General features: G+C 44.3%; 1 protein-coding gene across 11 annotated transcripts in view; it reads right to left on the bottom strand.

Moving 5' to 3' along the window:
* The window catches only part of CPEB3 (cytoplasmic polyadenylation element binding protein 3), a 249,785-nt gene that overhangs the window by 15,041 nt on the left and 206,796 nt on the right, over positions 1-27,948 (bottom strand). For all 11 annotated transcript variants that reach the window (XM_063629959.1, XM_055255505.2, XM_055255549.2 and 8 more), the window contains one exon: positions 23,625-23,806. In XM_063629959.1, the coding sequence (XP_063486029.1) occupies positions 23,625-23,806 (182 nt within the window). The remainder of the gene's footprint in view (positions 1-23,624; positions 23,807-27,948) is intronic.

Raw genomic sequence — 27,948 nt, 5'->3', positions numbered from 1 at the left:
CAACAAAAATAAAAAATAAAAATAAATAAATAAATTTTTAAAGAATAAAAAGGCATAAGGAACCAAAAACAAACAAACAAAAAAACAAAAGAGAAGTAGCTGCATGAAGGATATGGGTGTTTAGGTTGGCTCGTACTAAAGGGTGATTATTTTGGGTCAAGTGGATTCACCCACATGACTAGTATTTATGGAGTGCCTGTTTCTTGTCAGCCACCATATTAAAACTGAAATGAATTGTAGACCAATACAAAGTTCTTTCCTAAAATAACTTATGCTCTATAAAAGAGTTTCTGAAAAGCATTCCCAAACAATCTGTGGTTTTTGCCATATCCCAGTGCCATCTATACTATTACCTAATATTTTAGTAGATTATCCAAATTAACTCTATTTTTCCCAACAAACAAATATGTAACAAAATAAAAACTGGCTTATCTGTTAACCACTACAATTACCTGGAATATCATTAACCTATGACACTTTGGACATACCAATCTGGTGGGATCACGTTACTGATCTATATTACCATTAAAGTTCAAATACTAGAGTCCCATGCAGAGCTGATCACATCGTTAAGCTGAACCTCTGTTTCAAAGGGCCTTGCAGGCAAAGGAGATGAGAACTACCTACCGAGAGACACTTAGATTCCTACTCATAAGCCTAATGGAGATGACTATACCCAAAGATGCTGAAGAATACATGTAATTTATTGATGAGATTGTAACCACTATGGATAAGATGGACTGATATGGAGCCTTAGATGAGTGGCTAGAGAAGATGGTAAAGGGAATAATATATTTAGAATGCTACAGACAAAGAGAAAGCCGTACTTTTTTAACAAACTGATCTCAATGCTTGTTTTGTTTCTAACAAGCTAGAGAAAATATTTCAGTCTGCAGTCATTTTGTTATTACTCAAATAACTGACCTCCTGAAGTAAATAAAGCAATGGCTAAACAACTCTTAGTGGCAGAGAATAGATACTAGGGAGACCATAAACTATTCGCAGGTGCAGAATTCCTTCTCAGACCTCGAAAGTTGTAGGAATAGAAAGGAGGCATTGGCCAAGGTCAGGCTAAGTTTGAGTTACGTACTAAACGTTCTATTAAGGCAGCCAAAGACTGGCCTCTGTTACAGTCTGTGTTCGGTGGTGGGAACAACCAAATAAATCAGTCAGCCCTCCCTCCCTCCCTCCCTTCTTTCTTTCTTTTCTTTTCTTCCCTCTGTGGCCCAGGCTGGAATCCAGTCGGCTCGGACTCCCTGCCTCCGGCTCCCGTGATTCTCCTGCCCTGGCCTGCGGGCTGCCTGGGATTGCCGGCGCGCGCCACCACCGCTGCCTGCTTTTTCTCCTTTGGCTGGAGGCGCGGTTCCGCCATGTTGGCCAGGCTGGTCTCCAGCTCCTGACCCCGAGTGCTCTGCCCGCCTCGGCCTCCCGAGGTGCTGGGACTGCAGACGGAGACTGGCTCACTCGGTGCTCGGTGTTGCCCGGGCTGGAGTGCGGTGGCGTGGTCTTGGCTCGCTGCAGCCTCCGCCTCGGCCTCCCAGGGTGCTGGGATTGCAGCCTCTGCCCGGCCGCCGCCCCGTCTGGGAGGTGGGGAGCGTCTCTGCCTGGCCGCCCATCGTCTAGCGCCTCTGCCCGGCCGCCCCGTCTGGGAGGTGAGGAGCTCCTCTGCCCAGCAGCCACCCCGTCTAGGAAGTGAGGAGCATCTCTGCCTGGCCGCCCATCGTCTGGGATGTGAGGAGCGCCTCTGCCCGGCCGCCCATCGTCTGGGATGTGAGGAGCACCTCTGCCCAGCCGCCACCCCATCTGGGAAGTGAGGAGCGCCTCTGCCCGGCCGCCCCGTCTGGGAAGAAGTGAGGAGCGCCTCTGCCCGGCCACCCCGTCTGGGAAGTGAGGAGCACCTCTGTCCGGCCGCCCCGTCTGGGAAGAAGTGAGGAGCGCCTCTGCCCGGCCGCCCCGTCTGTGTAGTGAGGAGCGCCTCTGCCCGGCCGCCCATTGTCTGGGATGTGAGGAGCGTCTCTGCCCAGCCACCCCGTCCGGGAAGTGAGGAGCCCCTCTGCCCGGCCACCACCCCGTCTAGGAAGTGAGGAGCGTCTCTGCCCGGCCGCCCCGTCTGGGAAGTGGGGAGCGCCTCTGCCTGGCTGCCCCGTCTGGGATGTGGGGAGTGCCTCTGCCCGGCCGCCCCGTCTGGGAGGTCTACCACGGAGGCCAGAAGCAATGTGGGGGCTGGACGTGGTGGCTCACGCCTGTAGTCCCAGCACTCTGGGAGGCTGAAGCGGGTTGATCACTTGAGGCTAGGAGTTGGAGACCAGCCTGGCCAACATGGCAAAACATGAAAAATACAACAGACAAACCAACCAACCAACCCAGCGACAACAAAACAGGTCTACCCTGGAGTCATACTCTAATTTTTTCTATTTTCCTCCCTTTCTGATCCTTTATCCCACTTTCTTTTTCTTCCTCTTCCTTCTCCTTCTTCTTTGTCAAATAGAGGATTGAGTTATTATCATTGATCCATACAAAGTCCCTCTCTCATTTATTTTCTTTAATTCCCACTCCCCATTTCTATTCCCCATCTTCCCCCTTGCAGTGAGCCGAGATTGCGCCACTGCACTCCAGCCTGGGCGACAGAGCAAGACTCTGTCTCAAAAAAAAAAAAAAAAAAAAAAAACCTTCCTAATATGTTTGATATGCATCTTTTTGTTTGTATGTATTTTTAGAAAATGTTTATTGTTTTGTGTGCAAAAAAATTAATAAAAAAATACTAAAAAAATAGAATAAAATAAAATAAAATCTCAAAAAAAAAAAAAAAAAACCCAAATAAATCAGTCAGACACCAGCTGGGCCCGGTGGCTCACGCCTGTAATCCCAGCACTTTGGGAGGCCAAGGCGGGCAGATCATGAGGTCAAGAGATCGAGACCATCCTGGCCAACATGGTGAAACCCCCGTCTCTACTAAAAATACAAAAATTAGCCAGGTATGGGGCATGCACCTGTAGTCCCAGCTACTTGGGAGACTGAGGCAGGAGAATAGCTTGAACCTGGGAGGCAGAGGTTGCAGTGAGCCGAGGTCACGCCACTGCACTCCAGCCTGGTGACAGAGCAAGACTCCGTATAAAAAAAAAAAAAAAAATCAGTCAGATATCTAGTTATCCTAAGGCATGTAAAGCATGCTTATGGGTGACTAGAAGGCAAGTAGAAGCAAGGATTTCAGATAACAGAATCAAAGTAGACAAGCTGGAAAAAGAAGCAAAGTGAAGCGATATAATTTAATAGGAATAAATCTAAGGCTGGTATCTAGTCAGAAAAATTGGCAGCACACAGCCAAAGTGTAGTATTGGGTCAAAAAAAGAAAGAAAGAAAAAAATTGGCAAAAAATTGCTAAGTCAAAGTGTAAAGAAGATGTAGTTAAGCTGCACATCAAGCGAGGCTTTAACTCAAAGAATCAGGAATATGAAGAGGCTGACAAAAGAACAAACCTAATCTAAGGATTTGTTGCAGGTCATAAGAAGGAAAACAATGAACTGGAGGTCATGGGTGTGAAGGGCAGAAGAGAAGATGTGCAGAGTTACCATACTATATCAGAGGAAAGAGATAATGACATGAGCACCTCTGTGCTTAAGAGAAATCTAGCAAACAGAGGTCAAGCCAGAGAATACTGGCTCCAGGTGGTGATTTCAGAGAACCCAGAACATAGAGTAGGTGAGAAGTAGTATGGGGGCTACTTGAATGGAAAACATTAGCTCTGAGGTTGGGTTCCTCTTCTGGCTTCAAAGGAGAGGCTCTCATAATCAAATTGTTGGGGTAAACTACTGGACACAGGGACTTGAGTGAGTACCTTCTGTCTCTCTCCAGACTACCCAGAAATTTAGGCCAAATGCTACAAGGGGCCGTTGCATTGTCAGGCTTTATCAACAGAGGCAAAATATTTAGACCACTGAAAGGAATAGCCAGCTGTACTCTGGGTAAGAAACCTCAACTCTGGCTTTCCATTTTGAGCACCTCACCTTAGAAGGACATGACATTGTCAGAAGGACCTGACTCACTTGGAGATCCTACACTATGCTGGCTGAAAAGAGGCCATGATTCACAATAGAGACATCTATAATATGGCCATAGACATCCACAGCATTTCCAGGATCAGAAGTAGAAACTCCATCCAACTAGAGGCTGCCCCGTGGTCACTGTTTGGTGTGAGCTCAATATACCGTGTGTTTCAGAAATACTCTGATAGCTCTTAGGAATGAATTATATTCATTAAAGAGGTATATGTCAGTAATGAGGAATGTAGTTTCTTTTAACTTTTTTTTTTAAACTCACTAGGTTACTTCGAGAAATCAGACCATACAAAGTAGTTATCAATGATAAAAAGAAGTGAGAAATCAACTGATAACATAAGCAAGTTGTTGACACAATATTTTCAATTGTTAAAGGCAACACAACAGAGCTAAGTCTAGACACAAGATAACCAAAGCTCACTGCCATGATAGATAATGTCCCCCATATTGGGTAATCAATGTATTAGTTAAGAAGGTTGCAAATATATGACTCAATCAAGAGAAGAGCATTTCTTTACTTTTTAATTTTTTATTTTACTTTTGAGACAGGGTCACTCGCTCTGTCACCCAGGCTGGAGTGCAGTGGCATGATCTTGGCTCACTGCAACCTCCATCTCCTGGATTCAAGAGATTCTCGTGCCTCAGCCTCCCGAGTAGCTGGAATTACAGGCATGTGCCACCATGTCTGGCTAATTTTTGGATTTTTGGTAGAAATGGGGTTTCATCATGTTGGCCAGGCTGTTCTTGAACTCCTGGCTTCAAGTGATCAGACCGCTGTGGCCTCCCAAAGTGCTAGGATTACAGGCATGAACCACCACACCTGGCTAAAGAGCATTTCTAAAATGAGTATTATTTCTGACCAATAGAGGAAAATTTCAACCCCAGTTCACTTTTTTAGACACATTCCTGAGGTCTGAGAAAATCTAAGGGAACATAGCACCTCAAATAAGTTTAATAAATTACATTTAAACTACAATAGCTTCATTTAAAGAGTACATCTGGGACTCAGTGCTTCAACATGAGCCCATTTAGAATCAGTTCAAGTTATAATTTGAACTCACACCTGAGTTTTGCCTGTCCTTTAAAAAGTCAGCTCGGCCAGGTGCAGTGGCTCACACCTATAATCCTAGCATATTGGGAGACCGAGGCGCAGAGATCATTTGAGCTCAGGAGTTCGAGACCAGCCTGTGCAACATGATGAGACCCCCCATCTCTATCAAAAACACAAAAAATTGGCTGGGCATGGTGGTGCACTCCCGTGGTCCCAGCTACTCGGGAGGCTGAGGTGGGAGAATCACTTGAGTCTGGAAGGCAGGAGTTGCTGTGAGCAAAGATTGCACCACTGCACTCTAACCTGGGTGAAAGAGTGAGACCTCGTCTCAAAAAAAAAAAGTCAGCTCAGCCAAAATCCCGAAACTATGACTCTTTAGAGTCAAATCAAGCAGAGATCAGTAATAATATATCAAAGTTCTCCTTTTTAAAAAATATACTATGCAATGGCTAGGAAAAGAGCAGCACTAAAAACTTGGTTTTAGAATTATTTAAGGGAAAAATGTTTAAAAAATTAAGGGTTGGGCTGGGTATGGTGAGGTGTGCCTGTAATCCCAGCTACTTGGGAGGCTGATGCACTTGAGCCCAGGAGTTCAAGTCTAGCCTGAACAGCATCTCCAAAAATGAATAGATAGACAGATAGATAAATAAATAAGTAAATAAATAAAATTAAGGGTTGAGTATAAGTGTCCCTGTTTTCAGATTTGGCCTTGATGTGAACCTGGGTACCCCATGAAAGGGCCCTGGCTGACTTAGGCCATTTCCTAACATCTGGAGCAACATAGCTTCTTGGAAAGCCCATTTATTTGGTGTGCTAAAAGCTTTTAAACATAATGTGATCATAATCTTCTTGGCATGTGTCATAGAGTACTAAAAACCACAGTAACCTCATTAATATTCCCACTAAATATGGTGTCTTTCTGGTTGCTAAAGCAGGGCCTCCACCAGCAGACAATACAAAGAATGTCTAAACATAAATTTTGGCTGGGTGCGATAGCTCACACCTGTAATTCTAGCACTTTGGGAGGCTGAGGCGGGGGGATCACTTGAAGTCAGTAGTTTGAAACCAGCCTGGCCAACATGGTGAAACCCCATTTATACTAAAACTACAAAAAACATTAGCTGGGCATGATGGTAGGTGCCTGTAATCCCAGCTACTTGGGAGGCTGAGGCAGGAGAATTGCTTGAACCTGGGAGGCGGAGGTTGCAGTGAGTCGAGATCACGCCACTGCACTCCAGCCTGGGTGACACAGTGAGACTCCATGTTAAAAAATAAATAAAAATAAATTTTTAGTTTTTCAACTATGAGCTGGAATGCTGTTGTTTAGAAAGCAGTTGACAGATGCCTAGAAAATTAAAGTGGCAGCCAGGCGCAGTGGCTCACACCTGTAATCCCAGCACTTTGAGAGGCCGAGGTGGGTGGATCACCTGAGGTCAGGAGTTTAAGACCAGCCTGACCAACAAGACGAAACCCTGTCTCTACTAAAAATACAAAATTAGCCAGGCATGGTGGCGCATGCCTGTAGTCCCAGCTACTTGGGAGGCTGAGGCAGAAGAATCTCTTGAACCTGAGAGGCAGAGGTTGCAGTGAGCCAAGATAGCGCCACTGCATTCCAGCCTAGGGAACAAGAGCGAAACTCCGTCTCAAAGAAATAAAAAAAAGAAAGAAAATTAAAGTGGCGGGCTGGGCGCAGTGGCACACGCCTGTAATCCCTGCACTTTGGGAGGCCAAGGCAGGCAGATTACCTGAGGTCAGGAGTTCGAGACCAGCCTGACCAACACAGAGAAACCCCGTCTCTACTAAAAATACAAAATTAGCTGGGTGTGGTGGTGCATGCCTGTAATCCCAGCTACATGAGAGGCTGAGGCAGGAGAATTGCTTGAACCCGGGAGGCGGAGGTTGCGGTGAGCCGAGATCACACCATTGCACTCCAGCCTGGGCAACAAGAGCAAAATTCCATCTCGAAAAAATAAATAAATAAAAATAGATAAAATTAAAGTGGCAATGTGAAAACAGCTTTTCCACACCAACAAAGTTATCCAAAACTCTCAGATATAGCAAACCCACAGTTATAAATTTTAGAAGCAATCTAGGGTAGATTTTTAAAAATCAGAGGGGAAACAGTTGGGATTTTATTTTGTTTTTACTTTACAAAGGATGAGACTTACCATTTTTCACATTCTCAAGTGCTAGGGTTATGAAAGATTTTAAAATTACCTTTGTGCCCTTCCCACAGTTTAAGAACTTACTTATTTTCCCATAGCAGGGCTTCTGTGTCAATGCCTCTGCCGTATGTTATGGAGTGCGAAGAGTTCTATGAGGGCTGCTCTGTTTAGCCTTAAGACAATGTTCAAATGAAACACAGAAGGGTGGGCTGACAGTATCTGGCACAGTGGTTTCCTGCCATGCTGCTTGGAAATGGGGCTGGAGGTATGGGTATAAATCAGTCCAAAACCAAGTGCTAGTATCATATGGTGAACAAAGGGCAAGGAAATTGTTAAAAATGTGAAATGCATAACTATCATGGTATCACCCCCTCAGGGTATAGAGATGCAGAGCACCCTTGCTATACCACAACCTCATGGGCCTCTGTTTCCCCTAGCCTATGAGGGGTTTGAACCAGCTCTTACAAGTAGGAATAAGCACTCACCAAAATTCTGCTAACTTACTTCTAACACCTGACTTCTAGAGTTGAATCTGAATGTTCTACTAAGTATTTAGAAAAAAGGCAATGGACCTTTTTCCAATTCTTTATCTCATAAACAACCTTTACACTCAACTATGAGCAGGAAAGATGAATATTTAAATCACTGTAAAGTTTTCATATTAAAAATGATCACAAGTCCAAGGGAGGAGACATGAAAGAACAGAGAAGGACAGGAGAGTCAGAAGTCAGGACTTGGAAGGAGAGCCTGGACAAAAGGTTCTATTCCATTCAAAGATCTTTACCTTCCTTTAGATAACCCAAACTCCCTTTAAAAAACTATTCCTAGTCAAGGGCTCAGAGACTCCCAGTACTTCAAAATAAGCCCAGGTAGGATTAGTTCAGATGATATTTGAACTCACTTCTGAGTGCTGCTTCCTCTAGGGTCAAGTCAAACATAGCTATAGACACAGCTAGGAAGCTTTCAAGCCAGGTCAGGCAGGGACCACTAAGAGCAGCAAGATAAAGGCTGGGTTGTATGAATCCCAACTAAGGATAGGAGTAGAAATAGTCTGAGAACAGGTCATCTCATCCTTACTTCTTTTGCTATTGAGTCATTGTATATATTCCCGCTGTGGTCAGGAACAAAGTACAGTATTATCAGCATTTCTGTTAGTATGGTTCCTAACGGAAATATGGGTCATATTAATCTTCATGTAGGCTAAAAATATACAGCCTCTGGTAGTCTAGTAAATGCCCAACATGTGTCTACTAAACAGAGAGAGAGAGAAAAAAAAAGATTAAATATATTAAGTACTTAAGGTACTTGCAAAGAATGGTACAATGGATAAAAGGTCATTAAATAAAAAATTGACTATTCTAAAGAACATGCTACTCAAAGCAAATATTTTGTGCTTAGCTATCACAATGCCTTTTTTGAGGCAGGGTCTCACTCTGTCACCCAGGCTGGAGTGCAATGGTGTGATCTCAACTCACTGCAACCTCCACCTCCCAGGCTCAAGTGATTCTCCTGCCTTAGCCTCCTGAGTAGTTAGCATTATAGGCACCGTACCACTACTGTCCCGGCTAATTTTTGTATTTTTAGTAGAGATGGGGTTTCACCATGTTGGCCAGGCTGGTCTCGAACTCCTGACCTCAAATGATCCACCCGCCTTGGCCTCCCAAAGTTCTGGGATTACAGGCATGAGCCACTGTGCCAGCTACAATGTTCTTTAAATAAAAAGTATTAGAAAGTCCAAAATTGGCAAACTAAAAGTCGCTCTGGTTCCCAACATGAAGCTAAAATAGAGTCACGGGAACACTTTGTCAATGGTATACTGATTTCAACAATGATTTTTCCTTCTTATATGGAGACATTTTAGATGTGACAGATAATCTCAAATAATCAAAAGATAAAGAATTACAAATACTAAAGGGAATATCAACCACAATGTCAATGCCCCACTACTACATGGACATGCAGTTGCTATTTCCTTGCCCTGTCCGAAACCTTCTCTAGATATAAAATACATGGTAGATGGGACACATTTGGAAAAAAGGGGCCAAGAGAAAGGGAAAAACAATCAACTGCTTATTAAGCTTCTGCATTTGAGCATGAAAGAAGGAAAGAAGCTGCAAACACAGTGTTTTTCTCAACTGGGTTCTCTAAAACATTATTTCCAAGAAATGACACATTTTTCCATGATCAAAACAAATTTGTGAAAAACTGCATATTGCCTCCTTCTTGTGTTTTCACAATGAAGATTAGTATATGAAAGATTATAATATGTCATAGAATAAACCAGCCTTTCTTTAAACAAGCATTTCTGAACTCATTTGACTCAGCAAAATTTTTTAAATAAAATAGATAATAAAATCCCAGGAGACTCATGTTTTATGGAGCATACTTTAAGAAACATAGAGGAGCTAATTGTAGGGACATTTTCCCTAGAATATGGGTAGAGAAGACCTGCCTGCTGAGATCTCTTCCTCTGTTTAAAAAATTAACATATGGCTGGGCACAGTGGCTCACACCTGTAATCCCAGCACTTTGGGAGGCCGAGGCGGGTGGATTACCTGGGGTCAGGAGTTCAAGGACAGCCTGGTCAACATGGAGAAACCCTGTCTCCATTAAAAATACAAAAATTAGCTGGGTGTGGTGGTGGGTGCCTGTAATCCCAGCTACTCGGGAGGCTGAGGTAGGAGAATCACTTGACCCAGGAGGTGGAGACTGCAGTGAGCCAAGATCGTGCCACTGTACTCCAGCCTGAGCAACAAAACGAGTTTCCACCTCAAAACAACAAGAGCAATAACAAAAATAAAAATAAAAAACTCATATATGAGCTTCAAGTCAGTGACAGGTTAAAAAAAAAAAAAGAACTCAATCAACCAACTTTACCCCGATTTTGCCTGAAATATTTAACTCCCTTTATCACCTGAAATTCCAATTAGATTGTTTTTAATAAGCATCTTCCAGAAGAGTTCAAATGTTAGTCATCCATGGTTTGACATAAAGTTTTTTGTTTTTTTTTTTTTGAGACGGAGTCTTTCTCTGTCCCCCTGGCTGGAGTGCAGTGGCGCGATCTCGGCTCACTGCAAGCTCCACCTCCCGGGTTCACGCCATTCTCCTGCCTCAGCCTCCCAAGTAGCTGGGACTACAGGCGCCTGCCAACACGCCCGGCTAATTTTTTTTTTGTATTTTTAGTAGAGATGGGGTTTCACCGTGTTAGCCAGGATGGTCTCGATCTCCTGACCTTGTGATCCGCCCACCTCGGCCTCCCAAAGTGCTGGGATTACAGGCTTGAGCCACCGCGCCCGGCCGGTTTGACATAAATTAACGTGTTATCAGTGCTATCATATATTGACAGAGTGCTTTACAGTTTTCAAAAACACTTTCATTTATACACACACATACACAAACACACACACTTCCTTCAAGCTATATAATAAGTGATACAGTCGAGACTAAAACCCCAGATTGGCTAATTCTAGTCTAGTATCCTTTCTACTAGTAAAAATATTTCTATGGGACGAATTGGGAAACTATAACCAATGTCTACTGCATGATGCATTTAAAGTTGTAAAGATCTGATTTACAAATTCCTAGGGGACAACATGACCAAGCTGAGCTAGACAACGGTTGTGTTGGGGGGCAGGGGGAATTGCCCCAGATTTTTATAAACAAATTTTTCATATCTATCAAGTCATATGTTTTTGCTAGGCTAAGGAGATTCAACTGAATCTACACTTTAAAAATTTTCTCATGACTGGCCGGGCGCAGTGGCTCACGCCTGTAATCCCAGCACTTTGGGAGGCAGAGGCGGGTGGATCACAAGGTCAGGAGTTCAAGACCAGCCTGGCCAAGATGGTGAAACCCCATCTCTACTAAAAACTACAAAAAAAATTAGCTGGGCGTGGTGGCAGGCGCCTGTAATCCCAGCTACTCGGGAGGCTGAGGCAAGAGAATCGCTTGAACCCAGGCCACAGAGGTTGCAGTGAGCCGAGATCAAGCCACTGCACTCCAGCCTGGGCGACAGGGTAAGACTCCGTCTCAAAAAAAAAAAATTTTCTCATGACCACATAGAGTAGACAATAGAAAACCAGCCACATAAAAGAATTGCCCATTTTCAATGATCTCATTTTCATACTACAAAAATCTTTCATATGTAAATGACCTAGATTTCCATTACATTTAAAAAACTGGATTTAGCACAGCTTTTACATCTTAAGAGTTCATTTGACATCACTTCTAAAAATACCACTAGAACAGAAAGAATGTGTACAGGTGCCATCTTTGGCTCTTATTGTGTTTAAATACTTTAAACTCAGTTTTTTACAGAAACAACATTCAAAGGAATATAAGCAAAATTTAATCCTAACCTGTATTTCATTTCAGGTTCAAAATCTTTTCACTATCAGAGAAAAGATACTGGTAAAAATACCACTTTCAAGACTAAAATGAAAAAAGCCTTCGATCCTTTAAATGAAAAAACATACCCAGTTGTCTACATCTATAAAAGGAACTTAGTCTTTACATGTGTGTCTTGACTAACATCCAACCAGAATATTGATAGATTGGCACCTATGTTAACTTTCTTTAAAGTATCAACTTCAACTATTTCATTTTCCTTATATCAAGGATACTTAGTGGAACTGAATAAATACTTTAAAAGGAAAAAAAAAAGAGCCAACAATTAGCCTTTGGATGTATGATTAGGCCATAGCATAATTTAAATAGGCCAGGCTCAGCAATAATACAAATCAACATCTGCCTGTACAGCCTAGTAACTTCCCAGAGTACTTCTTCAACTGTCATGGTTTATCTGTGCAATAAAGTGTGAGGTAGTTAGGCTGGTGTTCTCATTACCTCAGGATAATGAAATCAAGCCTCTAAAGGTTAAGTAGCTTGCTCAAGGTCATACCACGATTGGAAAAAGCTAGGAATAGACCCAGATCTCTGAATTCCTAAGCCAGTACTTTTTTTTGTTTTGTTTTGTTTTGTTTTTGTTTAACTACAGCAATGGTTCTCTGGGAGGTGGGGACAGAGTTGAGTATGGGATGTATCCTCCACTTACATACTAATGATCATGCCTGTAACTGCCCCACTCTATTAGAGTTCTAGGGAGCCTCTGTTACGCACGAGTGTAATATACACCTCAAATATGCGGAGGCAGAAGAAATGCTGAGAATTATGTGCTGAGTATCATACAACATTGACGTTGTCAACACAAGGACAAATTACCAATTAGCCAATAACTAGTAAACATGAGCCATAAGGTAAGTCTTAATTAATTTATTTCAAGATGCTAACGACTTTTTTCCTTGGAAGTAAAAACTAAGGCATGAATCTGTGTCTTTTTTTTTTTTTTTTTTTAATAGGGTCTCACTGTGTCACCCAGGCGGGTACAATCGTAGCTCACTGCAGCCTCAAACTCCTGGGCTCAAGGAATCCTCCCATCCCAGTCTCCCGGGTAGCTGGGACTATAGGCATATGCCATTATGCCCCACTAATTTTTTTTATTTTTTGTCAAGACTGGGTCTCACTATATTGTCCAGGCTGGTCTTGAACTCCTGGCCTCAAGTGATCCTTCCACCTTGGCCTCCCAAAGTTCTGGGATTACAGGTGTGAGCCAGTGTACCTGGCCCTATCTGTGTCATTTACAACAAAATGTTTCAGAGGCCAGGCACAGTGACTCATGCCTGTAATCCCAGCACTTTGGGAGGCCAAGGCGGACAGATCACCTAGGGTTAGGAGTTTGAGACCAGCCTGGCCAACATGGCGAAACCCTGTCTCTACTAAAAAAAATACAAAAAATTAGCTGGGCGTGGTGGCAGGTACCTGTAATCCCAGCTACTTGGGAGGCTGAGGCAGGAGAATCGCTTGAACCTGGTAGGCGGAGGTTACTGTGAGCAGAGATCACGCCACTACACTCTAGCCTGGGTAACACAGTGAGACTCCATCTCAAAAAAAAAAAAAAAAAAAGTTTCATAACACTAAAATTGCCGACATCTTTACTAAATTTTTAAAAAAATTAAACAGATGGGATCTCACTCTGTCACCCAGGTTGGAGTTCAGTGGTGCAGTCATAGCTCACTGTAGCCTCAAGCTCCTGGGCTTAATAGATCCTCCTGCCTCAGCCTCCCGAGTAGCTAGGACTACTGGCATGTGTCACCACACCTGGATAATTTAAAAAAAATTTTTTTTTGGCGAGATGAGGGTCTTGTTATGTTGCCCAGGCTGGTCTTGAACTCCCGGCCTCAAGCTGAACTCCTGGCCTCAAGCTATCCTCCCACCTCAGCCTCCCAAAACATTAGGATTATAGGTGTGAGCTCCTGGATAAGCAGCAAGGCTCGGGAAGGGCATCCAACGAAGACAGCTCTGTCCTCAATTGTCAAGTATCTTGAGAAAGTTTCCAAACCTCTCTTAGATTCTCCAGTGTGCAAAACAAAGAGGGTTGGACCAGGTCATGCCTTAGGTTAAGTCCAACTTGAGTGTATTGTAAGTGCCAAAAAACACTTTTGATATTCTGAACAGTGAAATCTAAATTTCTTTAGAGTGTCCTTAACTAAGTAGAAAAAGAAAGCTGTGCAAAGTGCTCTCTGGTGGACAGTTGGATATGTGAAAGAATGGTTTAAAAGGTCTTCCCATCTGGGCCACCTCTCTTTTTAACTATTTTAAATTTTTTTTAATTAAAAAAATGGTTTTTTAAAAGAGAATGATCTCGCTACATTGCCCAGGCTGGTCTCAAACTCCTGGCCTCAAGCAGTCCCCCCAGCTCAGCCTTCCAAAGTGCTGGGATTACAGGCATGAGCCACTGTGTCTGGCCTCTTGGGTCACCTCTCAATCATCATTCATTCACTATAATAACTCATTCATGCATTAATTCAAAAATAATTAATGTGTGTCCACTAGGTATCAGGCATTGTGTATACTGTAGTTAAACTGAAAGACAGGTATTGCCCTCCTGAATTTGTATCATCTAACAGAGTAGATGGACATTAAACAAAGCATTATTTCATTATACTGGCATTTAATGCTACAAATAAATGGTAGACATGTATTATGACAACAATCTATGGGGGAGGTATAAGCTCCAATGAAGAAAGGATTCTTAAAAATATCACAATTAAGCTGAGACCTGAAGGAAAAGTGGGTATTAGCCAGGCAACGTATGTATAACGACCCTGAGAAATAGGGGAAAAGGCCAGCTATGGCTGGCTCGAGATAAGGAAGGGAGAAGTGAGGGCTAAGGCAGAAGTACATAGTACATGAAGGGTCATTTAGGCAATTTTAAGGACTTTGACCTATATCCCAAGGGCAGTGGAACATAATCAAAAGGTTTAAAGGAGTGAAAAGACATGATTAAATTATGAGTATAAAAAGCTCACTCTGGTTGCTGTCTAAAAAATGACTTGGAGATGGGATAAAATTGAATTGGGGAGCCCTAGGGGAAGATATGCTAGATGTCCAGGTGAGAGATGACTCTAGATGTCTAGTATCCAGGCTTCCATGGCTGCTTCCAGTTGTTGCCCTCCTATATATCCTCCTACTTGATTCTGCACATTAGTAAGTGCCTGCTGTGTGCCAAGCACTTCCATTCAGACTCCTGAGCAAAAGTAACAGAAGTAAGATCATAGCAGCTCTGTGAGGAACTCCTAGCAGAAGAAGCGTCTTCCACTTCTCTTAGTCCTCCCATGGCTGGACATGCCACAGCAAAACGTTGCCGATGTGTAGATTTATCAACTTACTCCAACAAGAGGTACTCTAATCACAGTAATAGCAGGGTTCAGAAGTTTCCCCCAAGAGCCTGGGCTACTTTGTTCCTGTGACTTTGAAGAGCACAGGTTAAATAAGTAGGATCCTCTCTATATTATGAGCTGAATAATTACAGAGAATAAATAAAGTGTATCCCCTACCACCATTCCACTATTGTTATTATGCAGTTGATCTTCTTACTGCAGACTTAAAGGCTGTACATTAAAACACCTCTATGTTTCTTAAGACATGAAATATGGGATGATTAAAAAAATACCTCTGTGTTCTAAAACTGATTGTGATGGCTACACAATTATGTAAATATACTAAAAAACGTGTAATTGTACACTTTAACTGGGTGAACTGTATGCTATGTGAATAGCATAAAACAGCTCAATAAAGCTGTTACAAACAACAACAAAAACACCTCTTCCTTAAAGATCATGAGATTATGGATGAGTGAAATGACAGCAGAGATGAAAGTACCAAATCTACAGGATAACAAAGATAAATTAAATAATATAAATGTTGCCTACTGACATATTTTATATTCATAAGCAAGCCAAAAAATCTCTAAGATGGTGAGAAGAAATCAAATCTATAAAGCTTGTATTTCTCCCATGAAACACTCCATATAAAAGCTTCTCCAAAGATCAACAAGAATAATAAACATAAACTCTCAAAAGAGATATCTTTTTTGGAAAAAGTTGGTCGGATACAAAAAAGATAAAGGAGATATACCAGCTAATTTCTTCTTCATGTACCTTCCACACTGTACACAAGAAAGGTGCAACTTCCTCCCTCCCTCCCTTCCTTCCTTCTGTGGCCCAGTCTGCAGTAAACTCGGCTCGCTGCACACTCCCTGCGTCCGGCTCCCATGATTCTCCTGCCCTGGCCTGCGGGCTGCCTGGGATTGCCGCCGCGCGCCACCACCCCTCCCTCGTTTTTCTCCTTTGGCTGGAGGCGCGGTTTCGCCACGTCGGCCACACTGGTCTCCAGCTCCTGACCTCCAGTGCTCTGCCCGCCTCAGCCTCCCGAGGTGCTGGGACTGCAGACGGAGGCTCGCTCATTCGGTGCTCGGTGTTGCCCGGGCTGGAGTGCGGTGGCGTGATCTTGGCTCGCTGCAGCCTCCGCCTCCCAGCCGCCTGCCTTGGCCTCCCAGGGTGCTGGGATTGCAGCCGGCCGCTGCCCCGTCTGGGAGGTGGGGAGCGTCTCTGCCTGGCCGCCCATCGTCTGGGTTATGAGGCGCTCCTCTGCCCGGCCGCCCCGTCTGGGAGGTGAGGAGCGCCTCTGCCCGGCCGCCACCCCGTCTAAGAAGTGAGGAACGTCTCTGCCTGGCCGCCCATCGTCTGGGATGTGAGGAGTGCCTCTGCCCGGCCGCCCCGTCTGGGATGTGAGGAGCGACTCTGCCCGGCTGCCCCGTCTGGGAAGTGAGGAGCCCCTCTGCGCGGCCGCCCCGTCTGGGAAGTGAGGAGCGCCTCTGCCCGGCCGCCCCTTCTGGGATTTGAGGAGCGCCACTGCCCGGCCGCCCCGTCTGGGAAGTGAGGAGCGCCTCTGCCCCGTCGCCCCGTCTGGTAAGTGAGGAGCGCCTCTGGCCGGCCGCCCCGTCTGGGAGGTGGGGAGCGCCTCCGCGCAGCCGCCCCTTCTGGGAAGTGGGGAGCGCCTCCGCCCGGCCGCCCCGTCTGGGAGGTGGGGAGCGCCTCCGCGCGGCCGCCCCGTCTGGGAGGTGAGGAGCGCCTCCGCGCGGCCGCCCCGTCTGGGAGGTGAGGAGCGCCTCCGCGCGGCCGCCCCGTCTGGGAGGTGAGGAGCGCCTCCGCGCGGCCGCCCCTTCTGGGAAGTGAGGAGCGCCTCTGCCCGGCCGCCCCTTCTGGTATGTGAGGGGCGCCTCTGCCTGGCCACCCATCGTCTGGGATGTGAGGAGCGCCTCCGCCCAGCTGCCCCGTCCGGGAAGTGAGGAGCCCCTCTGCCCGGCCGCCACCCCGTCTAGGAAGTGAGGAGCGTCTCCGCCCGGCCACCCCGTCTGGGAAGTGAGGAGCGTCTCTGTCCGGCCGCCCCGTCTGGGAAGTGAGGAGCACCTCTGCCTGGCCGCCCCGTCTGGGAGGTCTACCACAGAGGCCAGAAGCAATGTGGGGGCTGGATGTAGTGGCTCACGCCTGTAGTCCCAGTACTCTGGGAGGCTGAGGCGGGTTGATCACTTGAGGCTGGGAGCTCGAGACCAGCCTGGCCAACATGGCAAAACATATGAAAAATACAACTGTCAAACTAACCAACGAACCAAGCGACAACAAAACAGGTCTACCCTGGAGTCATACTCTAATTTTTTCTATTTTCCTCCCTTTCTGATCCTTTATCCCACTTTCTTTTTCTTCCTCTTCCTTCTCCTTCTTCTTTGTCAAATAGAGGATTGAGTTATTACATTGATCCATACAAAGTCCCTCTCTCATTTATTTTCTTTAATTCCCACTCCCCATTTCTATTCCCCGTCTTCCCATGTGCAACCTTCCTAATATGTTTGATATGCATCTTTTTGTTCGTATGTACTTTTAGAAAATGTTTATTGTTTTGTGTGCAAAAATAAAATAAAATAAAATAAAATAAAAAAAAGAAAGGTGCCGGCCGGGCGCGGTGGCTCAAGCCTGTAATCCTAGCACTTTGGGAGGCCGAGGTGGGCGGATCACGAGGTCAGGAGTTCGAGACCATCCTGGCCAACATAGTGAAACCCTGTCTCTACTAAAAATACAAAAAAAATTAGCCGGGCGTGGTGGCGGGCGCTTGTAGTCCCAGCTACTCGGGAGGCTGAGGCAGGAGAATGGCGTGAACCCGGGAGGCGGAGCTTGCAGTGAGCCGAGATGGTGCCACTGCACTCCAGCCTGGGGGACAAAGCCAGACTCTGACTCAAAAAAAAAAAAAAAAAAAAAAAAAAAAGAAACGTGCAACCTGAGGGGACACACCTCATATGGCCCTACTGCTTTCACTGTTCTAACACTTAATGTATTGTCTCACTCGATGGTCAGGCATTGTTGCTCTGCAGGTGGCCCCCTCCCACTCTCCTTAAGGGATAAGGGCTGCAAACAGGAAGTAAGTGGCCCTTAAATGCCATCTCTAGTTTTAAAAATTCAATGCATCTATATTTATAATGATGCAGACAGCAAACGAGATGCTTTGAGTAAAAAGGTAATAAAGGTTGATGCTACTTAAAAAGGTAATAAAGGTTGATGCTACTTAAAATAGTCAAGGTATTGGTGTAAAGCCAACTCTGGGCTCGCATCAGAAGGAAGGAGATGAATGCTATGACCAAAGACTGAAGTTCTCTATGAGTCCACAGCACTCAATAGTGCTGTATTTTCCTGAGGAGATATAAGACTTAGCCACTACATAATCATCCATGATTTATTATTTTTTTGAGACAAGGTCTTGTTCTGTTGCCCAGGCTGCAGTACAGTGGCATGATCACAGCTCATTGTAGCTTCGACCTCTTGGGTTCAAGCAATCCTCCCTCCTCAGCCTCCCCCCATAGCTGGAATCACACAGGCATGTGCCACCATACTTGGCTAATTAAAAAAAAATCTGTGTGTGTAGAGATGGGGTCTCCGTATGTTGCCCAGGTTGGTCTCGAACTTCTGGGCTCAAGCACTCCTCCCACTTTGGCCTCCCAAAATGCTGGGATTATACACATGAGCCACTGTGCCTGGCCTACTCATATTTGTTGATATGGGAAAGTAAATAAAGGTCTCAAAGTAGAGGAAGAAGGAAGAAGAAGGAGGAAGGAAGAAAAAGGAGAAAGGAGGAGGAGGAAGGAAAGAAAAGAAAGGAGGGGGAGGAAAGGGGGAAGGAAAAGGAAGGAAGAGGAAAGGAAGGAAGGAAGGAAGGAAGGAAGGAAGTAAGTGACTGTGGCACCTTGGAATCTGTAACAGCAAGGAAAAGGGACTGTGTACACAGGTGGACATGTGCTCCTGACTTTTAGCACTGCAAGTTTCAGAACCTTTCTATGAGATATGAGACTACTACTAAAAACTTGGAGGGGTTATTCAGGAAACAAGGTTTGCCTAGTGATAGAAATTCTCTGTAGACAATCATGGATGATCATTTCTTCTGAAAGAGAAAAAGGGCATTACCTAAGGAAATACAAAAGTGCTTACATGAAATGGGACCTCTCTGGAAAGCTTAAATGTAAGCTTTAGGAGAAAGATGAATAAAAATAAAACCATGAATGAACCTAAAAATGTACCTATGAAAGGTGTAGTTAACAGAAGCTCAAAATGCCAGAGGCAACAAAATAAACTACTACTGGCTATATTCTAAGCAAGAAGAAAACAAAGGGGACAGAGTAACAGTTCAGGGGAAGGGAATGTAATGTTCACAGAAGAACAGTGAAAAAGAGCCCAACTCAAGATGGAAGTTGGCTTGCGTCTCTCATAATAAAGAAAGGATGTTGGGCTGAGCACAGTGGTTCAAGCCTATAATCCCAGCAATTTGGGAGGCTGAGGCAGGTAGATCACTTGAGCCCAGGAATTTGAGCCCAGCCTGGGCAATATGCTGAAACCTTATTTCTACCAAAAATACAAAAAAATTAGCCATGCATGGTGGTATGCATCTGTGATCCCAGCTATTGGGGAGGTTGAGGTGGGAAAATCACTTGAGCCCAGGAGGTTGAAGCTGCACTCCAGCCTGGGTGACAGGGTGAGACCCTGTCACAAAAAGAGAAGAAAAGGGAAGAAAACAGGCGGGGAGGAGAGAGAATGGGAGGAGAAGGGAGGGGAGAGGAGGGGAAGAAAATGGGAGGAGAGGGGAAGGGAGTGGAGGGGAGGGGAAAATATCTCCATATTGGTCAGGGCAAACGAAGAAGATGGAGCTGGTTCCTGAGGGGAAAAAGGGAAAGTAGGGACTTTGCCACTTTCAATGACTTCCAGTATTCCCACACAGATGACTCTCATCCCAGGGCACTGAAGAAACTGTTGGGTCCTTTTCCAATATCACATGGAAGTAGCATTCTTGTGCCCACTGCAACAGTCCCACCACACACATACACAGTGTACATACTGCTTTCTTGAACAATCTCTCTTCTGGGCTTCTCACCAATCTCATGGGATGCCCAAGGCTATTACTATTGCCTTCACTGTACACTGAAGCTCAGAATTTAAGTGACCCACCTAAGGTCATATAACCCCAAGGAGAATAAGACCAGATCTAGACCCAGGCCATCTGACTTGGGACCAGTGCTGTTTTCACTAACCAGTGTACCTTTTTGCTACTTCTTCAACAGAGCAACTTTTAAAACTCAAGCTATATAATATTAACAAAAATAAAGTACATTTGTAGCAAGATGAATACTTGCTGGTGAAATACCTGTCGACCTGCCTTAAGAGAAGTAAAATTTCATTTAATCTTCAGACCATCCCTAGGAAGGAGTTACAGAAGAGGACCTGAGGCTTCTGGCCTTAAGTAACTTGCTCGGGCTTGACAGTGACTGACCGAAGCAGCAAAGGTTTAAATGTATTAGAATCTGTTCTTGCTCCAAATTCCCTACTCTTTCCACTACAACTGGCTGCTACCTTAAATGTTTACCAAGGACTACTCTGAGATATAGACAGTATATGCTTAACCCAACTATAGCAAGCAGAAAAGTCAATGGCTTTCCTGAGCCCTGAGAAGTCTGATGTTCCAAACACATTTTCATAGCATGTTCTACAATCATGCTAACAAAAGCAAAGCCATTTCTCTCCTTTTTAACTTAGTTCTAATCTTGTGGGAAGAAATACTGAGGGCCTGAGCCTCACAGTAGCTGTGAGAATAGCGGTAGGCAACAAAACAAACACATCTGAATTTATTATGATTCTTACAGGGGCTCAGTGACTACTATAAATCCCTGGGGCAAGCATATCTCCCTCTACTAAGAAATAGGCCAAGAGGTCGGTAGGATGGAGGCAAAGGGAAGGTACAGACATGGGGAAATGGAGGCCTCCTCTAGGTTTTATTATTTCCAGGACCTACTTCCTGTACAGTCACTAGTTCTGGCTTTAGAGGAGAAAAAAGAAAGCTACTTCCATATAAATAAGAACCCAAAGCTCTTCAGGTTAAGTTCATTGCCTAGGTTCACCAGTGATGGTTGCGATAGAGGTCTCGATGTAATGGAACCTGGTACATGACTCCCAAATGTACAGGCACAAGCACATCTACCAGTAACAGCAGCAGAAGTTAAATGAACCCTCCAAGTAGCACCATGTGTTAATTCAACAAAGGTTTATCAAGCATCAATGACTCAATCGAGCAACGGGTAAATACTGGAGATCAGGCAGAGAATAAGACAGCACGCCCATCTTTGTGGAGCTTACAGTCTTGTGCGGGATTACAGTTACAAAAGGGCATGCTCAGATTGCTATGGATACCTAAAAATGCACGGAGTTCAGTTTGGTACCCATGCTCAGATTGCTATGGGTACTTAAAAACCAGGAATGGAGTTGAATCTTTATTACGCTTTTGAATCTCCATGAATTTAAAGAATGTTTCAAAATTCTAAATTATTTTATTCATTTTAATTAAAAACCAAACCACTATCACTTACTCTTAAGAAGCTCAGTGAAGTAGCAAATAGAATATTTATTCTAAGCCCTGGCTCTTGTAGTTTTTGATCAGATACATGTCTTAACAAAAGTATAATCCCGAATATGAAAAATCCATCACCAGTTAAAATTTTTACCTAAGAAACTTGCCTACTACACAAAATTCGTCAAAGTTGACTGTAGAGGATATTAAGTGAAACTTCATATAGAACAGATTTACTACTTTATTAATTCTAGTCCAGTGATGCCCCAAGAACATTCTTTACTAGAAGAATTAATAGTCACTGAACAGTTGCACAGGCAGGTGTTCACGACTTGGTGCTCGGCCGGGCGTGGTGGCTCACGCCTGTAATCCCAGCACTTTGGGAGGCCGAGGCGGGTGGATCACGAGGTCAGGAGATCGAGACCATCCTGGCTAACATGGTGAAACCCCGTCTCTACTAAAAATACAAAGAAAAAAAAATTAGCCGGGCGTCATGGTGGGTGTCTGTAGTCCCAGCTACTCGGGAGGCTGAGGCAGGAGAATGGCATGAACTCAGGAGGCAGAGGTTGCAGTGAGACAAGATTGCGCCACTGCACTCCAGCCTGGGTGACTGAGCAAAACTCCATCTCAAAAAAAAAAAAAAAGAAGACTTGGTGCTTTTTTAAAGAAGCACTACATGCTGTTTTCATTTATTAATACAGGGTCCAGATTGGCTCTTACTGCCTTCCATACCCCTAAGCTTCCAAACAGTGGCAAAGCTGGGATTCAAGGAATTTAAACTCATGCCAATCTGCAAAACCATTAAGTACACCAACTGCCTAAAATTCTACTTCATGCTTCCTCTTTACATCAGAAGTAGCACTCTTAATGTCTCTAGAGGGCAGGCAGGTAACACCAATGAACAGCGTGGCAGGTAATGCATATGCATATATGGTGTAAGCAGGAGAAACAGAATGAGTTGAAGAGGAGACTGAAGGGAAAAGCAGCTATTTGACTCCAATGATTGCCACAATCTATGATCTTGCAGATTTCTTTTTTTTTTAGACGGAGTCTCGCTCTGTCGCCCAGGCTGGAGTGCAGTGGCGCGATCTCAGCTCACTGCAAGCTCCACCTCCCAGGTTCACGCCATTCTCCTGCCTCAGCCTCCCGAGTAGCTGGGATTACAGGCGTCTGCTACTACTCCTACCTAATTTTTTTTGTATTTTAGTAGAGACGGGGTTTCACCGTGTTAGCCAGGATGGTTTGGTCTCGATCTCCTCATTCATGATCCACCTGCCTCGGCCTCCCAAAGTGCTGGGATTACAGGGATGAGCCACCGTGCCCAGCCATTTGGCAATTTTCAAACCAGAAGATCAACATCTCATACATACTCCTGAATGTTTAAATGTTAATCTAAGTTTCTTTGTTGTTTAAGAGCACTATGTAGGTCAAGTAGGTCAAGCAGGTCACTAGCTCTCCACCTCTGCTAACATACTGTCAGTGTCATCTTCTGAACAGCACTAGTTTGGTATGCTAAATTTTGCAGGATTATTTTCTTTTCTTTTTTTTTTTTTTTTTTTTTGAGGCAGAGTCTCACTCTGTCGCCCAGGCTGGAGTGCAGTGGCGCAATCTCGGCTCACTGCAATTTCTGCCTCCCCGGTTCACGCCATTCTCCTGCCTCAGCCTCCCGAGTAGCTGGGACTACAGGCGCCTGCCACTGTGCCCGGCTAATTTTTTGTATTTTTAGTAGAGACAGGGTTTCACCGTGTTAGCCAGGATGGTCTCGATCTCCTGACCTCGTGATCCGCCCGACTCGGCCTCCCAAAGTGCTGGGATTACAGGCGTGAGCCACCGCGCCCGGCCTGGATTATTTTCATAAGTGTAACATCACTCTGGGGATGGGTGAGGCAGAAGATTCCTTAATGCCTTAAATATCAACAGTGTTCTCTTTTTCAGGCAGCCTAGATGGATTTATGGACTAACGCTATGCAAGGTAGAGCTGATCACTTATGATCATAAGGTGCCTTTCTTCCCAGGAAACCACAGAACAAACTTGTTTTCTCTCCCATAGCAGTTTCACCCTAAGTAGGTGCTTACCCGTTTGTCAATGTCATTGTGCTGAAGCTGCACAAAACGAGCGCTGATGGCTGCAATGTAACTCTGCTGATTGGAGAATGCCACGCGGCCAGCACCTTTGGGGTACTTCAGCTCTGGGTCCGTATCAATGCCAGCATAGCAGACACCACCGTATAAACGGTCCATGATCATTGCCAGTTCAACTGCAAAAAAAACAAAACATGGATGTGTATAAATATCTGGGAGGTACTCTTGCCCAGGAGAAGGAAGAATTATTTAGATATCATGCAATGTAATTAAGAAAAGGAAAACCCATGTTAAGTATCATGAAAAATGTCCACACCAGTCTTACAACTCAAGTAGGGAAGGTCCTCATTGGGTGTTTTGAAATAAAATGGAAAAAAATTAGGAATTTACAACATACACACAAGAATTTATATAATCAGAACTTTAGCAGTAGTATAGAAGAAATGAACTACCAGTAATCCTGTTCTAATTTCTAACTGCTTAGTCCAATGGAATGCGCCCTGGGTAGGCAAGGCATTTCATGCTGCCCTGACAAGTTAATAAGAAACAGTCCTACTTACTAACCTCTAAGACTAAAAGCAATTACTAGTGTCACACTACTATATCAGGACTAAGCGATAGAAAGGATTAACTAACTGCTTGTTTTAAGTAGAGACAATTTGTTTATAGCCTTAAAGTAAATCTCCACAATTTAAAAAAATAAAGATTTTAGAGTATATTCTAACCCAACTGTGAACTCTCCATACTAACCTTTCCCACTGAATTCTAAATAATAATACTAGTAATGATAATAGCCACAATAAACATTTACTGAGCACTTACAACCTACCACAGAGCACTAAGGTGCTACACAAATAGTAAAAACATACCCATGTTGTACCTTGCTACAGATCCAGAGGTCTGGCCTGTACTCCTTGTCACATTTCTTCTAAATATGCCTTTGTTTGTTTGTTTGTTAGTCTGTTTACTGAGACAGAGTCTCGCTCTGTCGCCCAGGCTGGAGTGCAGTGGTGTGATCTCGGCTCACTACAACCTCCCAGGTTCAAGTGATTCTCCTGCCTCAGCCTCCCGAGTAGCTGGGATTACAGGCATGTACCACCACACTTGGCTAATTTTTTGTATTTTTAGTAGAGATGGGGTTTCACCATGTTGGCCAGGCTGGTCTTGAACTCCTGACCTCAAGTGATCCGCCAGCCTTGGCCTCCCAAAGTGCTGGGATTACAGGCATGAACCACCATGCGTGGCCTAAGTATGCCTTTATATTGGTATAGTTACAAAACAATAAAGGTACCATTAGAAAAACATGTAGCACTTACCTACATACCAGATTGTCTGAAGGTAATTGTTTACTTGATAGTGGACAGCACCTTCTCCAGGTATGACCATTCCTTTTAGGCTACTCACATAGTATAAGTCCAAAAGACTCAGCACTACCCCTGGGAAGTGACCCAAGAACCTGTTTCAACACCTATGTATGGTATTTGGAAAGGAGAAGACAGGGAAGACAGACAATGATCTGGGCCACAGCCAGTGTGCAAAGATCATCACATAGTAGAGCTCCACAGGAATCAGTATCTGGGGAGATGGAGAGCAGCACAATTCTTCTCTTCTAGAAGAGTTCTGCAGAATGTACAAAGGGTGAAGGGCTGAACAGTATAAGAACTCCACTAGATGTCTATGAACAAAAGGAAAGCCAAGCATTACTGGTTTCTTTACTATGAAAACTGCTGAGGCAGTAAGAAAAACTGTGTTGCTACATCAGAGAGGCTATCTTTACACTTCTCCAAAAGTTCTTTACATACCAGTGCCTATTTTTAATAGGAAGGACAACCTACAACCAACAAGTAATTTTCAGATGGTGAAAAAATAAGCTAGTAATAACTAAGCCAAAGAGTAAGTGCTATTAAAGACAGAGCAGCAGAAAGTTATCTCAATTATACCACTATGGTCAGAATTACTAAGCCATATCAGCCAAGGGAGAATTGTCCGTTAAAGCCAAGTAGATGCTGACTGCAGTCTTGGGGCAGGATCCAGGAATCACATTCATTCAAACAATGTAACAGGAATTGTGTGCATACCCTGAATATTAGAGGTCCTTATACTTCATCCCAACAACCTCTGATGGTTTGAGAATCTCCTCATATGGCTAATGTTACTGCAGTAACAGAGACCAAGAAACTGAAGGCAGAATTAATTGTTAATTGCAGTCATTAATGAATTTCCCTTATTGGTTGAATGGGTTTAGTGAAATAAGTAACCTCAGGACCCTGTAAATTAAATACTAATTTTCAAAAGACAAGGCTTCCTCTGTAGTGAAATAAGAGAGGGAACAATCTCTAAGCCTGGTGAATGGCCAGGAAAAGAACGCTGGAAAGGAATTGAATGGCACTTGTCTTCCACGACAGGAAGGACTCAATAAAGTGCCTGATTTAGAAAGAAGGCACATGAGTGGTAAGCTTGAAACTCCAGCTAAGCAGGAGAGTTACTGTAACCACAGATTTTTCTACACCACAGTGGTCTCCAAAAAATCTTCAGGATCTCCAAGCGCGGTGGCTCACGCCTATAATCCCAGCACTTTGGGAGGCCAAGGTGGGCGGATCACGAGGTCAGGAGATCGAGACCATCCTGGCTAACACCGTGAAACCCCATCTCTACTAAAAATACAAAAAATTAGCTGGGCATGGTGGCAGATGCCGGGAGGCTGAGGCAAGAGAACGGCGTGAACCTGGGAGCCGGAGCTTGCAGTGAGCCGAGATCGCACCACTGCACTCCAGCACAGGCGAAAGAGCAAGACTCTGTCTCAAAAAAAAAAAAAAAAAAAAAAAAAAAAAAATCTTCAGGATCTCCTAATGCCAGAGAAGCACAAACATTCCATTACTTTGTGAATCTATCTGCTTGAAATCATCTGCACATTCCAAGGATTAGATCATGACTGATGTTGCTGGCAGTTAAGTACTTTTGATAGGAAACAGAAACCCTCATCTGCTTATGCTCTTATGAAAACTAATTATAAATAAATAATTTCCATTTATGAACTTACATGTAGTTGCTTTTTTGGCCACCAAAAAGTCTGCAGACATTTGAGTTGATTAGGTCTCACTTAAGTGAAGGGCAATTTGTTGAGAAGCTAGAAGAAACCAAGGTGACTTAAGAAGAGGTTTTCGGGAGAAGAGTATGAAAATTTCCCATCTCCCTCTCTACCCTCATCTGTATTTTATTTTTTATTTATTTATTTACTTATTTTTGAGACAGAGTCTCACTCTGTTGCCCAGGCTGGAGTGCGGTGGTGCAATCTCGGCTCACTGCAAGCTCTGCCTCCTGGGTTCACACCATTCTCCTGCCTCAGCCTCCCGAGTAGCTGGGACTACAGGCGCCCGCCACCACGCCTGGCTAATTTTTTGTATTTTTAGTAAAGACTGGGTTTCACCGTATTAGTCAGGATGGTCTCGATCTCCTGACCTCGTGATCTGCCCGCCTCGACCTCCCAAAGTGCTGGGATTACAGGCGTGAGCCACCGCGCCCGGCCTCATCTGTATTTTAACTACAGAAAGTCTAATGCTATGACCACCCTTGAAGAGAAATAAACAATAGTCAAACAACTGCTGTTTGTATTTGGTCTTTTGCTCAACCAGTGAGTCTTCATTCAGCACACTTCCTGCAGGCTGAACTCATTTAAGTACTAAACAGAATTTCTAGTCCTCATTTGAAACCATCCTCTGCAGAGGGCAGAGACAAAGTAGCTCCCAGGAGGATGTTCTTAACATTTAACCTGAGGAAAATGAGGGTAGCAGAGCAGGGCATAGAGGTGAAGGAATCCAGAGTTCACACAGAGGTGAAAATAGGTATATAGTCCACAAGGAAGTCAAGACTTTCCAAACCACTTTTTATTTTCTTTCCCATCCAGACAGTGCTCATGGGTCTGTCTGGTCATGGTGGGAAGACGGCAGGTCTAATAGCTATGGTTCAAGGGTATACCACACTTTGGATAAGATGCTCTGTGATCCTAAGACAACTTAAGTTGTCTCATGAACAACTTCCATGGTAGCAGCAACACAATGAGTCTAATCCATGTGCTGGCTCTTGTGATGAGCGTCACTGTGCCACAGACTGGAGGGGCAAACTAGAATACTGCAGCAATGTGGAGCATAGCATCCCCATGGATTCCTTTGGATTGTGATGACTACATCTCTGAATTTGAATATAAGCTTCAATTATGGTTCCTTGGATTTGCTCCTGATTCTTTTTCTCTCTTTTTTTTTTTTGAGATGGAATCTCGCTCTGTCGCTCAGGCTGGAGTGCAGTGACGCGATCTCGGCTC

The sequence above is a fragment of the Symphalangus syndactylus genome, chromosome 2 (genome assembly GCF_028878055.3).
Source record: "Symphalangus syndactylus isolate Jambi chromosome 2, NHGRI_mSymSyn1-v2.1_pri, whole genome shotgun sequence".
NCBI classification, from domain to species: Eukaryota; Metazoa; Chordata; class Mammalia; order Primates; family Hylobatidae; genus Symphalangus; species Symphalangus syndactylus.
This window is presented reverse-complemented; position numbering and strand designations above follow the sequence as displayed.